The sequence below is a fragment of the Terrapene carolina genome, unplaced genomic scaffold (genome assembly GCF_002925995.2).
Source record: "Terrapene carolina triunguis isolate 2854851 unplaced genomic scaffold, T_m_triunguis-2.0 Scaffold402, whole genome shotgun sequence".
Classification (NCBI taxonomy): Eukaryota; Metazoa; Chordata; order Testudines; family Emydidae; genus Terrapene; species Terrapene triunguis.
Window position 1 is genome coordinate 2,059,371 of NW_020664753.1, and position 17,490 is coordinate 2,076,860.

At 44.8% G+C, this 17,490-nt stretch overlaps 1 protein-coding gene across 1 annotated transcript in view; it reads left to right on the top strand.

Moving 5' to 3' along the window:
• Positions 1-16,446, top strand: part of FRMPD2 (FERM and PDZ domain containing 2) — an 89,110-nt gene extending 72,664 nt beyond the window's left edge. Inside the window, exons 28-31 of the mRNA XM_029912968.1 lie at positions 10,749-10,813; positions 12,525-12,686; positions 14,311-14,479; positions 16,334-16,446. Of these exons, the coding sequence (XP_029768828.1) occupies positions 10,749-10,813; positions 12,525-12,686; positions 14,311-14,479; positions 16,334-16,446 (509 nt within the window). The remainder of the gene's footprint in view (positions 1-10,748; positions 10,814-12,524; positions 12,687-14,310; positions 14,480-16,333) is intronic.
• Positions 16,447-17,490: the final 1,044 nt, after the last annotated feature.

Below are 17,490 nucleotides of genomic sequence, written 5' to 3' on the forward strand. Positions count from 1 at the left end.
GCGGGGGCCGGGCTGGAGCCAAGCCGGCCCAGAGCCGCTGGGGCCTGCGTGCTCGGCCGGAACGGGCCGCGCCCCACCGGAGCCCTTCTCGCGCCCCCCCGGAGCCCTTCTCGCGCCCCCCGCCAGCCCAGCTTACCTGGTGCTGCCTGCCCGCCCCTGCTTTTCAGACTTCCCGCGAATCTCATTCACGGGAAGCAGGGGAGGGGGCGGAGCGTTCAGGGGAGGGGAGGAGGGGGAAGTGAGCTGAGGGCAGGGTGGAGAGCTGCAGCGCGGGGCCCTTTTTGCGCGGGGCCCAATTCAGCCGAATCAGCTGAATCGGCCTAAAGCCGGCCCTGATGGGAGGTCTCCACAGTGTAGGCCTTAGTTCAGGCTCCTGAGGGAGGGGGAATCTCCAATTTAGATGTCATTGTTTTACAGTATCAGAGGGGTAGCCGTGTTAGTCTGGAACTGTAAAAAGCAACAGAGAGTCCTGTGGCACCTTTAAGACTAACAGATGTATTGAAGCATAAGCTTTCGTGGGTGAATACCCACTTCGTCAGACACATGTGTTTTACAGTAATTTCACTGAGCTAGTTATTACTAGAGGGCCAAGTTCTGGAGACAGTGGGGTTGCAAGAGGGTATAAGGGAGGATTTGATTCTAAATTACTTTAAATATTAAAATAATTGCTGGTGAATCATTTACTAAGGAAAACGTTTCTAGTCCAGGTGGCAGAATTCATTCTAGACTATGGTTAGTGCAGAGAGAACTTCATTTTCAGAGTCCTTCCTCCAGGGGGTTAAGAAATAATATGACTGGTGGAAGCACCTCACACACCCCAGCCTGTTGCCCCATATTTGATTAACAAGTACCAATGTGAACTCTCAGGTTGTAGGTGGATCATCCTAGGTGACTCGAGTTCAAGTTCTTCCCAGCCAACTGGCTGGCCATCCAATTATTCCTTGGTTGTGACCTTCAGGCCAATTATCTTAGTACAAACTTCTCCTTAGTACTTTAAATGTACTTTGGGAAATGTAGCAAGCTGCATGGAACTTAGAGGGAGGAGCACAGCTTGCAGGAGGGAAAGATTTGGAGGAGGTATAGGGACTGGGGCATCGGCAGTCAGGCCTAATGGTTAGAATCAGGAGCCTGGAACCAAATCCAGTTGCCAAGCCAGGGGTCAAAGCTGGAGTCAGCGTAGGGCATAGGAAAAGGGATCTAGATCAAGGCAGGAAAGCCGGAACTGGGAACTGACGGGGTCTGGGATAAGGAGGACAGGAACAGGCAGGAAGGCAAGTAGGCAAGATCTGTAGTAGCAGCCAGCCAAGGAGTCTTCTAGTTGCTCAGACAACTGCCTTTGCCTCTTTCTGGTTTAAGTAGGGCTTCCCAGCCAATTAGTGAAGCTGGATGTCTCCCCCAATCAGGAGCTTCATGCAAGCTACAGCCTTGCTGGCCCCCTTCTCCGGTTGTTCAGGTGAGCTGCTAGATGGCAGCTGTGGTCTGAGCACTTCCTGTGGGCCTGGATTCGAGGCCTATGATTGCTCACAGGAGGCACCAGGAAGCCAGTCTATGTGCACATGGCTGGCATGCCTGCTGCAGTTACAGCACCTCTGTAAATAGTTCTCATAATAAAGAGCCAGTTTATTATTAGAAACATGGAGTCCTTGCTTATTATTACCCAGCAGGCAGTGCATGAGAGAGGCGGTATGGGTGTTTTCTAACATAGCTGGCTGTGATGTGAGGAAGGTGGTGGTGAAGGTAACAAGGAGCCATGGACAAACCAGTCTTCTCCTAGGTGGAGCAGATAGCCATCACTTCATTTTCAGCCCTCACCCATTGTCAAGCCATCACTTTCTAATGCAACTTAATTGGTGTGGATGAGAATGTCAGTCTGTCCTGTGGAGCAGTGCCATGTCGTTACGCTGAATGCATGGCAGAACAATTCGCTGGCAAACATTTATAGTAGCTATGGATCCAACCAGAAAAATTTAATCTGGATTTGGATCCAAGCTTTCCCAGTGTTCCAGTCCAGATCTGTCTGATAGAACTGGCCCCAGTCATCAAGTTCAGACTCAGACCCAAACTCCCGGGAATGTTTGTTGTTTCAGTTTGTGTCTATTTCTTATCAGGAGAAGTGGTCATTTTTTCTGATCTAGTAGCAGATTAACTGTAATTTGTAGTTCATGTTTCTCTCCTGGGTTACCCATCTATTAGGAGGTAGTAATTTACTTATCTCTTAGCAAAAGATTACTGCAGAGATAGGCATTGGAGGGATTTTGCCTGGTGGGGGAGAAAAGTGGGTTAGGAGCTGGATGGGTTATTCCAGTGATACTCAGACTGAGGCTGGGGAGCCACAAGTGGCTCTTTAAAGTCTCCCCTGTGGCTCTTTGCAGCATATGATATTAAAACACTGTGTGATTTCACTGTTAACCAATCTAAGTTATTAACCAATCAGGATGCTTTTTCTATGATCACATGTTTCCTTACTCATGAAGAGCTGTTGAATCTATAGTACTATAGTAAATGAATCAATGAATTTACATAACTGTGGCTCTTTTGGGTAATGTTGATTGCTAATCTGGCTCCGGAAACACTGAGGTTTGAGTATCACTGGCCTGTTCCCATCTGTTCAATCAACAGAATAAAATGATGGTGTGTAGGATGCATTCATTAAAGGTAAGTTCTTTATAAAAACATGACTTTCAAAATAACATAATAATGGAAGTACAGATGTAAAAAATATTACTAAACTATATGCCTTTTAAACATATAGTACTCATACTTGCATTATAAAGTCTGGAATTCTTAGCATTCAGAACATTTTCTTTTTTTTGGCAGAAATGGCAATCCAGTGGTTCCCACAGAGCAGCAGAATAGTAAGTAATGCTAGTTATATTTTTATTTATGGGTTCACAATACAGGCCTGAATGTGGGAATCATAGACTCATAGAAATGTAGGGCTGGAGGGGACCTCAAGAGATTATCATGTTCAGTCCTCTGGACTGAGGCAGGACCAAGAACACCAAGTACCTAGACCATCCCTGACAGGTGTTTTGTCCAGCCTGTTCTTAGAAACCTCCAGTGATGAGGATTCCACAACCTCCCTTGGAAGCCTGTTCCAGAGCTTAACTGCCCTTAGAGTTAGGAAGTTTTTCCTAATATCTAACCTAAATCAGCCTTGCTGCAGATTAAGCCCATTACTTCTCATCCTAACTTTAGTGGACATGGAGAACAATTGATCACCATCCTCTTTAGAACAGCCCTTAACATGTTTGAAGATTGTTATCAAGTCACCCCTCAGTCGTCTTTTCTCAAGACTAAACATGCCCAGTTTTGTAACCTTTCCAAGTAAATCAGGTTTTCTAAACCTTTTATTATCTTTGTTGCTTCTCTCTGGACTCTCTCCAATTTGTCTACATCTTTCCTCAAATTAGGCACCCCAAACTGGACACAGTTACAATTTTGTAATTGTGCATTTGATTTTTCCTTCCTAAGTTCAGTACTTTGCGCTTGTCTTTATTGATTTGCATCTTGTTGATTTCAGACCAATTCTCCAGTTTCTGAAGGTGGTTTTAAATTCTAATCCTGTCCTCCAAAGTGTTTGGAGCCATTCCCAGCTTGGTGTCATCTGCGGACTTTATAAGCAGACTCTCCACTCCATTATCCAAGTCATTAATGAAACTATTGAAAAGTACCGGACACAAAACAGACCCCTGTGGGACCTCTTTATATATGCACTCCTAGTTTGACAGCAAACCATTGATATTTACTTTTTGATTATGGTCTTTTAGCCAGTTTTGCACCCACCTTATAGTAATTTCTTCTAGACCACATTTCCATAGTTTCCTTATGAGACTGTCATGTGGGACTCTGTCAAAAGCCTTACTAAAATCAAGATATAGCATTTCTACAGCTTCTCCCCATCCACTAAGCCTGTAACCTTATCAAAGAAAGAAATTAGGTTAGTTTGGCATGATTTGTTCTTGATAAATCCGTGCTGGCCATTTCTTCTAATCCTATTGTCCTCTAGGTGCTTACAAATTGATTGTTTAATCATTTATTTCAGTATCTTTCCAGGTATCGAAGTTAGGCTGATGGGTCTATAACTCCCTGGGTCCTCTCTGTTCCTGTTTTTAAAGATAGGTACTATGTTTGCCCTTCTCCAGTCTTCTGGCACCTCACTCAGCCTCCATGAGTTCTCAAAGATAATTGCTAATGGTTCTGAGATTGCTTCAGCTGGTTCCTTATGTACCCTAGGATGAATTTCATCAGGCCCTACCGACTTGAATACATTTAACTTATCTAAATATTCTTGAAATTGTTCTTTCCCTGTTTGGCTTGCATTCTTTCCCCCTCATTGTTAAATTAATTGTGTTGAGTGTCTGATCGCCATTAATCTTTTTAGTGAAGACTGACGCACAATCAGCATTAAAAACCTTGATGTCATCAGTTATTACCTCTCCTTCCCCACTAAGTAGAAGACCTACAATTTCCTTCCTCTTCTCTTGCTCCTAATGTATTTAAGGAACCTCTTCTAAATACCTTTTATGTCCCTAGCTAGGTGTGACTCCTTTTGTGCCTTCCCCTTTCTGTATTTGTCCCTACATGCTTGTGCTATTCTTTTATTCCCCTCTGAGCAATTTGTCTGTGTTTCCACATTTTGTAGGATTCCTTTGTGATTCTGCATGTGATTAAACAGCTCCTGATGGAGCCATATTGGTCTTTTATTATTCTTCCTATCTTTCCTTTGCACAGGGGTAGTTTGCAGTTTGTCTTTAATATTGTCTCCTTGAGAAACTGCCAGCTCTCCTTTATCCTTTCTTCCCCTGGGACCTTACCTACCAGTTTTCTGAGTTTTATTAAAGTCTTCTTTTTGGAGTCTGTTGTCCTTATTCTGCTGCCTTTGCTCCTTCTTTTCCTTAGAATCAATTTCACCCAAATTGCCTTCCACCTTCAGATTTGCAACCAATTCCACTGTTGGTCTGAAGCAAGTCTAAAATGGCTGCCCCCCTGGCTACTTCCTCCACTTTCTGAATAAAAAAATTGTCCCTAATAGCTTCCAAGAACTTACTGGAAAATTTGTATTTTGCTGTATAACTTTTCCAACTGATGTCTGGGAAGCTGAAGGTTCCCATTACTAGCAGGTCTTGTGCTTTGGATATTGCGGTTGTTTTAGAAATGCCTCATCCACCTCCTCTTCCTGATTTAATGGTCTATAGGAGACCCTTACCATGACGTCACCCCTCTTTTTTTCCCTTTTATCTTTACTCCGAGACTTTCAACTGCTCTGCCTCTCCCCTCCTGCTGGACCTCAGAACAAGTGTTAATATATTCTTGGTGTACAGTGCAACACCTCCTCACTTTTTCCCTGCCTGTCCTTCCTGAAAAAGCTATACCCCTCTATGCCAATATTCCTGTCATAAGATTTATCCTCCAAGTCTCTGTGATGCCAAATAAGTCATAATTTAGCTTGTGTACTAATACTTCCAGTTCTTCCTGTGTATTCCACATACTCCTTGCATTTGTATATAGACATCTAAGATGTTGAGCAGATTCCCCCAATGATTTCCTTGTTATTGCTCCCATGACTCCAATTGTAAGAAAAATTTCTGCTCCCACTCCCAACATCTAACCCTTTGTTAAAGTCGCCTTTTTATGCTTATCTATGGGTTTATCTGCCCCCCTTTGAACCTAGTTAAGCCTTCCTCACAAAGTTGGCAAGTTGGTGTCCAAAGATGCTCTTCCCCTTCTTAGTCAGGTGGACCCCATCTCTTCCCAGCATCACATGGTCAAGGAAGCCAAAGCCCACCTGTCGACACCATCTGCACAGCCATGCATTCATCTTCAGGATGTGTGCTCCTGCCTGGGCCCTTACCCTCAACCGAGAGGATGAACGAGAACATAGCCTCACCCCCAACTCCTTCAGTCTCACCCCCAGAACCCTGTAGTCACTGCTGATCTGCTCAGGGTCGTACCCGGCAGTTTCATTAGTGCCAATGTGGATAAGCAGCATGGGGCACTGCTTAGAGGGATAATGTTTCCAGGATCAGTGGATCAGAGTCTCAATAACCTTTCCATAATGTCTTGTACGTGGACTCCAGGCAGGCAGCAGACTTCCTGGGACTTCATGTCAGGTCAGCAGATGGATGTCTCCAGCCTCCTCAGAAGGGAGTCACAGACCACTAGTACCCTATGCTGCCTCCTCTTGGGTCTGGTGGCCATGACCCTCTCAGCTTTGGGGGCAGGTGGCACCTTCTCTTCAGCCATTGGGGTTTGCCCCTCACTGCCTGTTGCCAGTACAGCATACTGGTTCTTGACTGCGAAGGATGGGGAACCTGGATGGGGGTGGAGCACTGTCTACTGCGGCCGGCAGCCAGTCTCTTTCCTGCAGAGGCGCCTTCCTTCTCTGGTGCTGCTGTAGCAATCTGTAGTCAGCTAACATCCTCCATCCTGGACATCTCCATGTGCATCCTCATAGTCCTCATGCTCCTGGATGCTACACGATGTACCATCTCCTCCTGCAGCTTTCTTACCTGCTTCCCGAGGGACTCCATCAACAGACACCAGGTGGTTCCTCATGCCTGGCTTTCATTGGCAGGGACATGCAGGCTGTATTCCCAGCAAGTCAAGACAAGGACCTGGATAAAAGCTTCCATGGTCAGGAGGACACCTGGTTGGCCAGGCCACCCCTGCAGGCAAAGGAAGAGCTAGCAATGTTGTTAGCGGCACACCATTTTCCTCCTATTGTGCTTCTTCCTTGTAGAGTACCTGTAAGCTAAGGGAAGGAAAACAACAACCCTAGTTACCTGCATTCCTTCGCTGGTGAACTCCCTTAATCTCCCAGCTGCCTTCATCTCACTAACCACATGTCTATGTTGATACGTTGCATTTTAAAATATGCAATGGATAAATTACCACTTTTAATTTATTATTTCTACTAAAATCACACCCACGGTGAGAACAGAATTACACAGCACTTTACCAAAAGAGAGAAAATGTAGAACTCGGTGAACTATTGGCCAAGAATAATTTGTTCAAGGAATTTAACCCATGTTTGAATTCTCCACGCTCAGATTTTGGTGAATTTGTTCATTGTTCAGACAGTCTGGATGGAAGTTTTCTGCAAACATATTTTAGTCTCTGGGTTGATTGCAAACGATTCACTAAGACTGTTTTGACTATTTTCTATCCATACTTCACTGTTGCACAATGTGATTGGTCATCTAAGGCCTTGTCTACACTGCACCAGTGTAACCACACTGATAGAAAAACAGAAACAAACTGTGCTGTTATAAATCCCTTTTTAGCACTATAATTGCATCTGCACTAGGGGGTTGCATGGATGTAACTAAATCTGGTTTTCAACTGTTTTAGTTAAATTGGTGCAAAACCTGAATGTAGGTGAGGCCTAAGTCAAGTAATGATGTTTCTGATGCCTGATTGGCTACCTGAAATCTTTATCTACATGAGGAACAACTGAAAAAGTCACTTCTGGACCAAAATGTCTCACCAGCCCATATTTCATTCATCTTATTGAGACTTTAACTTTCCATGAATTTTCCCAGGACGCTTTCAAAACCAGTTATTCTCTTTCCATAGATGTATTATTGTGATGATAAACAACACAAAGGTGCAATAAATTTCATCTCCTTGATTACATATTCTTTTTATAATCCCAAATGATTCCTTTTAGCAAAGCCCTTTTAAAAATAATAATAATTTGCTTCTCAGTGCATTTATTGTGTTGACAAGGTAACACCTTCCTTATATGCAACACCATGGCCAAAAAAGCTAATACAATCATTGGATGTATAAACGGGAATCTTGAGAAGAAGTAGGGAGGTTTTATTACCTCTGTATTTGGCCCCGGTACGACCCCTGGTGTCCAGTGATGGTGGCCACAATGCAAGAAGGATATTGGTAAATTGCAGAAGGTTCAGAGAAGAGCCATGAGAATGATTAAAAGATTCGGGGGAAAACCCATGCCTTATAGTGATAGCCTTCAGGAGCTCAATCTCTTTAGATTAACAAAGAGAAGGTTCAGGGGTGACTTGGTCAGTCTATAAGTACCTACATGAACAACAAAAAGCTGATAATAAAAGGCTCTTCAATCGAGCAGCCAGAGGTATAAAAAATCCAATGACTGGAAGTTAAAGCTAGAAAAATTCAGACTAGAAATAATATGCAATTTTTTAACAGTGTGGACAATTGGAACTCCTGGAACAATTTACCTCGGAATGTGGTGGATTCTCTATCAGAGAAAAATTTTAAATCAAGATTGTATGTTTTTCTAAAAGATCTGCTGTATTTTAAACAGGAATTTATACAGGGAAGTCCTATAGCCTGTGTTATAAGGACGTCTGTTAGATTATCATAGTGGTCCCTTCTGGCCTATGAATGTACTAATTTACATTATTTGAGTTCCATAATAACACAATAGAACATTTATTGCTTATATAATTCAAACATAAAAAACCCACATAGTGAAGCCAGTGAAAGTTGCTAAGGGATAATAATGCAAAACTCAAAACCAGAAAGGAACAGGAAATACAGTTTTCAGAGTGGTAGCCGTGTTAGTCTGTATCAGCAAAAACAACGAGGAGTCCTTGTGGCACCTTAGAGACTAACAAATTTATTTGGGCATAAGCTTTCATGGGCTAAAACCCACTTCATCAGGTGCAGGGAGTGGAAAATACAGTAGGCAGGTATAAATACACAGCACATGAAAAGATGGGAGTTGCCTTACCAAGTGAGGGATCACTGCTAACAATTCAATTAAATTAAGGTGGAAGTGGCCTATTCTCAACAGTTGACAAGAAGGGGTGAATACCTAGGGAGGGAAAATCACTTTTGTAGTGCTAATGAGGCCAATGCAATCAAGGTGGCCCATTTCAAACAGTTGACAAGAAGGTGTGAGTATCAGCAGAGGGAAATTAGTTTTTGCAATGACCCATCCACTCCCAGTCTCTGTTCAGGCCTAATTTGAGATGTCCAGTTTGCAAATTAATTCCAATTCTGCAGTTTCTCGTTGGAGTCTGTTTTTGAAGTTTTTTTGTTGAAGAATTGCCACTTTTAAGTCTGTTATTCAGTGTCCAGGGAGATTGAAGTGTTCTCCTACTGGTTTTTGAATGTTATCAATCTTGAGGTCTGATTTGTATCCATTTATTCTTTTGCGTAGAGATTGTCCAGTTTGGCCAATGTACATGCAGAGGGGCATTGCTGGCACATGATAGCATATAGATGTGCAGGTGAACGAGCCCCTGATGGCATGGCTGATGTGGTTAGGTCCTATGATGGAGTCCCTTGAATAGATATGTGGACAGAGTTGGCAATGGGGTTTGTTGCAGGTACTGGTTCCTGGGTTAGTGTTTTTGTTGTGTGGTGTGTAGTTGCTGGTGAGTATTTGCTTCAGGTTGGGGGGCTGTCTGTAAGTGAGGACTGGCCTGTGTATTTATACCCGCCTACTGTATTTTCCACTCCATGCATCTGATGAAGTGGGTTTTAGCCCACAAAAGCTTATGCCCAAATACATTTTTTTAGTCTCTAAGGTGCCACAAGGACTCCTCATTGGTTTTTTTTTAGGGAATATAGTGTACTGTAAAGCTATATATCTACATACATTGCCTTTTCACATATACACTCACAAACACATACTATTCATTCCCTTAGCAAATTGACCCGACTTGACTGCACTCATCAAAGATAACGTTAACTTTGCGCTGTGCTTGTTGTCAGCATTTTAAAAACATTAATTATGGTGATTAAACTGCATGATATACTCATGAGTTATGCAAGTATTAATTATACCATTGTGCAAATGAGGAAATTTAAGCACAGGACAGGGACTCTATGTCACAGCAACTAGACACCCCTGGCTGGAGCCGGAGCTGTGGGACCCTCCCACCTCGCAGTGTCCCAGAGCCCAGGCTCCAGCCTGCGCCTGGAAGTCTATACTGCAGTGAAACAGCCCTGCAGCCCAAGCCCCATGCAAGCCTGAGTTGGTTGGAACAGGCCAGCCACGGGTTTTTCATTGCATTATAGACATACCCCAAGTGTCTCATCCAGGGTCATACAGTGAGTCAGTACTGGAGCTGAGATTAGAATCCAGGAGTCCTGGCAACTAGTTGGCTAATCTAAACCCTAGTCTGCACTCTCTCACATACATTAAATTTAGCAGGATGCCTATCAGCTATAGCGAATCTACGCGCTTGTTTTTTAGAGCCACCTGCTGAGCCAGAGGAAGTCAAAGTATCTCTCTCAAATGAAAATGTGAGTCTCCAAGAACAACATCTACCCCGTCAACATAGTAAGGAAATTACTTTGCATTTCTCAATCTGGCTTTGTAACGTTTCATGCCATCTCTTTCAAAGAAAAAGAAAATCTGCAAGTGCTTCTGGCTGTGAATGGAAAAGATTAATTATTAGTAAGCAAAACGGCCTCCCCTGGAGTATCAGAGAACATTTTTGTACATTATCAGTTGTCCAACTGATGTTTCCGACCCTGTGACGTGCAGCTTTAAGGGTTGCTTGGGAAACTGCTATGTGGGAGGTAAAAAGACAGTAGAGGACAGGCACAGGGTTCAGTTAACAGCTGAAGAAGTGGAACTGAACAAGCAAACCGTGTAAGTGCAGAGTGAGTTTTTGGTGGTGGTCTTTTGCTTGTGAAAACAAAAATAACTTGCATTATGTCTAATAGTGTGATGTCCAGTGTTACATTGTAAAACCTACCGCTAATGCAGCTTTGTAAGAACCCATCCTGCTTTCTCACAGCAAAGCACTCGGAGGAAGAAAGTGGTGGTGTTGAGCAAAGCACATCTGACTCAGCAGATTATGAGGTAAGTCATCATTTTATCAAGTGCCAGGCAGCCTGCCGAACAGAAGGATCTCGATACAGATTTCGGCAGTGGGATTTTCTACAGTGACACTGAATGTATTTGCTTTATCTTCTGTTCCATTGCAAGTGTAAGCATATTCCATGAGGGCCATAGCTCGTGAGGTGCAGAGCAATCACTGGCTTGAAGGTGCTGAGCCACTCACAGGACTAGGTCCCTCTACTGCTATTTTTCTATGTGTAATATCGCTATATTACTAGCGCTGTAGTATAAAAAACTCTGATCATACACAGTGCCCTCTTGGGAGCACTCACAAGGAGTTTAGCGTTTCCAGCTCCTCACAAGATCGAGCCCGAACAGAGAAGGAAAATGGCACAGACGCTAGAGATCTAACAGTACATCTGGGGATTCTGCAGAAATGAATATAACTAGGGCTGTGAAACACCTTTGCAGTGTGAGAGTCCCCAGAACTCCTTGGAACGTGAGATTTCTGCATGTCATTATGAGATTGTTGAACTGGTCCAGGGTGTGATAAACCTGTGGAATTTTACAAATATTTTTGGACCAAAATGGCTTTATCTTAAAAATATAGTCTGACTTGCCAGCAGGAGAGGTGACGTATTTGAAATTTTGAATTTCCAGATTAGAAATGTGTATTCACAGGAAAATCAGTCTTCCCACTGAAATGGACAACATTTCCATGTCTCACTGCAGATACTCATTTCTGCAAAAATATCAGGACTGCAAAGTGGCTTGAAATTAAAATTGCCCATTTTGGGGGTGGAATTTTTATGGTGATGTATTTGCTAGTGTTATGCAGCTGGTGGTTTGCTGGAGGGGGCTTCTGGGAGCCTCTTGTTAAAATTCAACCACCAAACTCAAGGGGAAATTGGAATGACTTCCCTGCTTCTGATGAAGCTACCCCCCCCCCCCGCCCCCAATCACTGGATTCTCCTACATCATCTCAATCTCATCTCCTGCATCATCATCATCTGTATCCGGGTAGCTCATTAAAATATTTCTGAAGAGCAATTCTTTGTCTTTTGGAGTGGAACAGATTGCCACAAGTGTTAGAGAATGTGCCTCATTATCAATGTACTCTACATATTTTTCAGGAACAAAATTTAAACATTTCCAGGGCATTGCACTTGATATAAGTTTGTCTGCCAAAACCTTAACTCTGACCTCAAACTTCTGCCTGTGAAAGTAACTCATCATACTATCTACTGGTGCACAAATGCCTAACAGACATGAATAGTGGTGTTGCTGAGGCTAAGGTTTTGCATTATAGTCCAGTGGAGAGGCTGTGTATTGTGTTACTGTACATTTTGGAGGTATATGTGACTTACCCATCAGTGAAATTTGACCTGTTAAAGAAGGATCCCTGAACTAGCCATTTTCTTGCTTTTAAGGGTTTGTGTCGGTGGGCTTTTCCCCCAAGACACTTTAATTGTTTTAATAAGTTTATTTTTTATGGAAATATCTATCATACCATCTCTTTGGTACGTATGTGCAGCTGCCATTTAAGTCCCTTTGTGTGTCTATGCAAGAGAAGACTTTGCCCTATAATTTATACCATCAATGAGTGAAGATTGTAAAGCGCATTGTATCCTGTAGGGTGAAGGGCACATTAGGAATTTCCAGTCACGATCACTGTCAGTTCATCTGGCTCCTGACTTAGCTCCATTTTGAGCAGGGCCTTTCTGTATTGCAGGACTGCATCATTAAGATTGAGCTGGAGAAAACTGCCAACGGGAGCCTGGGATTTGCGCTGGTAGGTGGCAGAAATGGCCGGGCTATTCTAATTAAAGCCATCAGCCCGGGAAGTATCGCTGATCTCGACGGGAGGCTTCAAGTGGGTGACATCTTACTAAAGGTAACGTTTGGCTTTGCTGCTTTGGTCTAGATTTGCCCTGGAAGTTTAGGGAGAGTTTGTGTTACGCTGTGCAGTCATAACCAAACACTGAACATGATCACTGTAATCAGATCATAATTGGGGGTTCCCGTGACTTGCCGCCTGCCTGGGCAAATGTCAAAAGTGTGGGAAGGCTCTCGGGGGTGTGGGGGTGCTAGCCTGGCTGCAGCTGAGTTTCCTAATCTACAAAACCCTGCAGATCCCTACTCCTGGGCATAGTGCTTCCCGAAAGGGCAGGCACCAGTTACTGCAAAGGAGGTGTATCTGTGCTACTGCCTGCGTTAGGCCGCTAGTTTCTAGAAAAGGGTTGACCTGCTTCTGTGACTCACATCAGCTGGCCTCTCTGTAGTGGCTTCTGTTAATGAGTTAGCTTGAGACAGCAAAACCCCAGATCGAAATGCTGAGCAACTCTCTGCAGAGACTGCACACGCCAGCCGTTGTAATGATAATAGCTAATTAAACAGCCAGGCTGACAGAGACCCAGATACCAGAGTGATGGGCATGGGCAGGATTGTGGGGGAGGGGAGATATATTGCCCTCCACAACTTCCAGCCTATGAGGCAGCAGTGTTATCTGTGTCCTCTCTAACTTCTGGCTGGCCACGGGGAGAGTGAGCGGGGGTGGGGAAGGCAGGCAGTAGAGTGAGGTGAAGAGGAAAGTCTGAAGCTGCTTTGTGGAGCAACATGTCCCTGGGCTCAGGTAGGTGGGAGGCAGCTGCACTGCAGCCTGCTGCCTGTACAAGTCACTCTGTCCCCTGCTGGGGCTTCTCTCTGCAGAGCTCAACTCCCTGCCTGCCTTGGCTTCTTCCCCTCTCCCCCCACACCCCAATCTTGGCTGAGTGACTGCAGAGCAGAAGTCTGGCCAAGCCAGGAGGGGCAGCACTGGCAGGAGCTACGGTTTCTCCTCCCTCCTCCCTCTCCCCCCTCCCCCCCGCTTAGTGACAGGTTGGGGGGGCGGGGGCGGCGCTGGGGATGGCAAGTGTGGGGAGGAGGGAGGAGATGGTGGGGATTTCACAGAGGGAGCAATCTGGAGGACAGAGGAGTCCAGGATGAGGAGGACTCCTGTGTAGGCTGGGGCCGACTGCCAGGAAGGTTGGGAGGGATGCAGGAGGGCACCCCAGGGAGCGCAGGGGGTGGATCAGTGAAGAGCTGGTCACACATTTCCAGCAGAAAATGGCCTCTTGCTCCAGACCGAACATTTGCAGATTTTGTTTTGTTTTTCTTCCCAAATTTTTCCCTCTTTTTAACAAAAAGCTGAAAAAACCCCATATCCCCAAATTTGTTCTTGTTCATATTTCATCCCCACAGCTCCCTTTCTCTCTTCTTTCCATTGGATAAAGGGGCAAAACATGGAAAACTGAAAATGTGTCAGTTCCTAGAGGGTGGTGGCTGTCTGGTGGTACTGCTCTATACAAAGGCCTACCTAGGAGAGAGGTTTTACTGAGTTATTAACAGTGAAGGGGATGCGGACAATCAGAGCCAATTGAGTTGCGGGCGAGGTGTGCACACGTGCTCCATGCCAGTGTGCGATATGAAACCCTTCTGCTCCAGGGCTGTAAAGGCATTTGTCTTTGTGTGCTTTCCAGGTGAATGGAGATTTAGTGTCTGGTTTGACGCGCAATACGGTGATTGACCTCTTACGCAAGGCTCAAGGCACCGTTCAGCTCACTGTCTGCCGAAGCGCAGCATTGCATTGGGCTTATTCAGGCAGCCAGTGTGATACTTCTTCCCTCCAGAGCACAACAGCCCAGTCCGGTAAGCATTAGCGCAATCCACTACTTGCATGTTCAAAGCAGGCAGTTTGTGTGCTTGGGCTTGACTCTCCTCTCAGCGACACCAGTATAGCTCCATTGACTTCAAAGGAGTCGCTCCTGCTTTACACCACTGTCAATGAGAGTAAAACTGGGCCCACTGCCCCTGATTCTCCGCTCTGACTGAGCAGTGCTTGGCACAAGACCCCAGGGAACAGGCAATGGTGGCTTTAAGCCTCATTCTGGGGATAGTTGGGGGCAAAGTTATAGCAACTTCAGGGATGCACCGACTTAGCTCTGGTTTCTTCTGTTCCCAGTGGGCTATTCCCAGAGCTGGGAATAGCTGGAGTGCAGAGACAAATCTGTATACAAAGTTGTGGTAATTTACATATATAACTGGCCATTTAACATCTAACTGGCGTCACTGAGTCAGTGGTTCTCAAGCCTTGTTGGTCCACTATCCAATAAATGGTCAGAAAATAGCCCTAGATATCCCATAATCCTTTTGAGGTCCAGGGATTTGTGGGATATGAGCTATGGATTGATTTTTTTGGGGCCATTTTTTGGCTTGCTCATCAAAGAAGGTAGGAGTGGATGACTTCAGGGGTCAAGGGACTGGTGCTTTTAGGTTGAGCTAGTGCACTGTAGGGATAGGGATTTTGTAGTGCTGCAGTTTTCTAGAAAGCTTTGCAAGCATTTCCCAGTCCTGGGATCTAGATGCAGTTTCATCTAGCTACGCAGGAGGGAGGCGGTTTTCCTTTTCTTCCCTGCTATCATCATCCACATGGGCCTTTATTCCCTTGCTCATTACCCTTATGTTAACCATGTCAATGCTCAGTCTGCTCGTTCTGACATCTCCACATTCCATTGGCTCTGGATGGCCATTAATTCCTTGAGTCTATCTCTGGCTTCCGTCACCATGGTATCTGAGCATCTTCAGTGCATTTATCCTCTCAGCACCACACTCAGGTAGGGCAGTGTGGGGAACTGAGGCACAGTGAGACAAATTGATGAGACCAAGGTCACACAGGAAGGCTGAGGCAGAGCAAGGAATCCTACTTGGGTTTCCTGAGAGCCTTGCTTGCACTCTAAGTGCTGGCCCATCCTTCTCCTAATGCTGCCCAGACTGTACTGCCGGTGTGCCGTGTAGGGAGAGGTTTCTCACCCAGGCTGGGTGCTGGGGGGTGCCAGCCAGCGATGTCACAGAGACCGAGGGAGAAGGTTCTACCAGAGGGTGTGACAGTTGGCGGCAGTTGAGGAATGAGGCAGGACGGATGGGGATGGGGGTCCATCAGGCTAGGTTGATCATGAGGGACATGACCCCCAGGTGAACCCTGTGAATTGGAGTCAGATATAGGGAGCAGCTGGTTTATGTCCCCCCCCCCCCTTTTCCAGTCCTTTTGAGTGTCAGGCTGAGGGCGCGAGCCCGGCCTACAAGTCACATTAAAAGTCTCTTCTCCACAGGGCTCGGAAGCTGTGTTAGGTGCTGGCCTGGAAGGAAGACGTGACCTGTTCCCCTCTCGTCTCCAGTGTGGGAGTAGGGATAAGTGGGGCAGATGGGGAAGAGCTGCCAGATACACAGCCTGGGGGAAATTCTGCTCCCACAAAGTCCCTGGTAAAACTCCCATTGACTTCAGTGCGTGTAGGATTCCACCCCATATGTGCTGGTTGGAGGAGCCAGAAGCTCACTTGTCCAGAGCCTGGGGGGTTTACAGCTAGTGCCTGCTTCTGTAGCTCTCTGCTGATGGGCTTTCCATGCCGACGGCCCAGCTGCCGGTGTCACGCTGCACAGAAGAGGAGGAACTTGCCTTTCAGATTCTAAAGATCTTTTTCTTTGCTCTCACTCTCTTGCGTTCAGATGAACAAGGTAACGAGGGAAGCCTAGAAGCCGAGCACTCATTCACTTTCAGAGAAGGGGAAGAGGAATCCAGCCAGATGTGCAGCAAGGTGAAGCCTGAGTGGAATTTCTAGACATTACCTGGTGACCTGTTTACATGTGTCTCAGTGGCATGGGTTTGGGGAAATGAAGAGAAATCAGTTAATGGGCCACCCCTCTGGGGAGGATCATATTCTAATAAAGCAATAAACCATGCTGAAGGGAATGGGCTATTATAGGCAGAGCTGTTAGCTCTGGATTGAGGCAGGGGTCATATGGAAAAAACATAGTATGTGATCCTGTAATTAAAGACTGTCTCATAACACAAACACACAAGGGGGCTGAATTCAAATTGCACGGACAACCTTTATTCTGGCATTTCCTAACTTCTGAATTTTGACTTTGTAACCTTAACATTCTTTTAACGTCATTTTTTTAATGAAATACATATTTTAAAAGTTGCACCTTACTGACCTCCAATTGCTGCCTTTGAAACAACTAAACTTAACTTCCTAAAACTTAGTTTGGTATCTAAGCCTCAGCAAGGTCTACCAAATATGCCAAGTTTTGTAGCTTCGGCCATTTTTTAGTTATACAGCTGTAAAATTGCTGATAACAAAATATGACCACAGTGTAATTCTTTCCATGCTCAAATGATTAAAAAAATGGCTCAACCAATTTCACTCTTTTTTTTTTTTTTTTTTAAAGCATCTTTGAGTTGAATTGAGCTGAGAAAATTTCAGGGTGGGAGGAATTTGTTTGACAAAGTTTTGAGCAAGGGATTAGAATGGAGATTGGAATTTAACTGTCCAAGATCAATAAAATACAGACTCACACCTATGCTGTGCATATGATCTAGCAAATCAGTATACCCCCAAAATAAAATAAAATCCTCAATTAGCAATATATTAAAACTCTTGTTTAATTTTAAGCATATGGTTAAGTCCCTCCCTTCTCCGCAAAGCACATGCTTAGCATTCAACCCACATTTAAGTTCTTTGCTGAATGGGAGCCTAAAACTTATGTCTTATTCTTGGTTATTTTCAGCATGTCTTGAGCCCAGTCTCCTTCAAGCAGGTAGTGTATATGCTTTACTTTCAAAACCACTGCTGCCATTTGCTCCCAATGGGTAGCTTTGG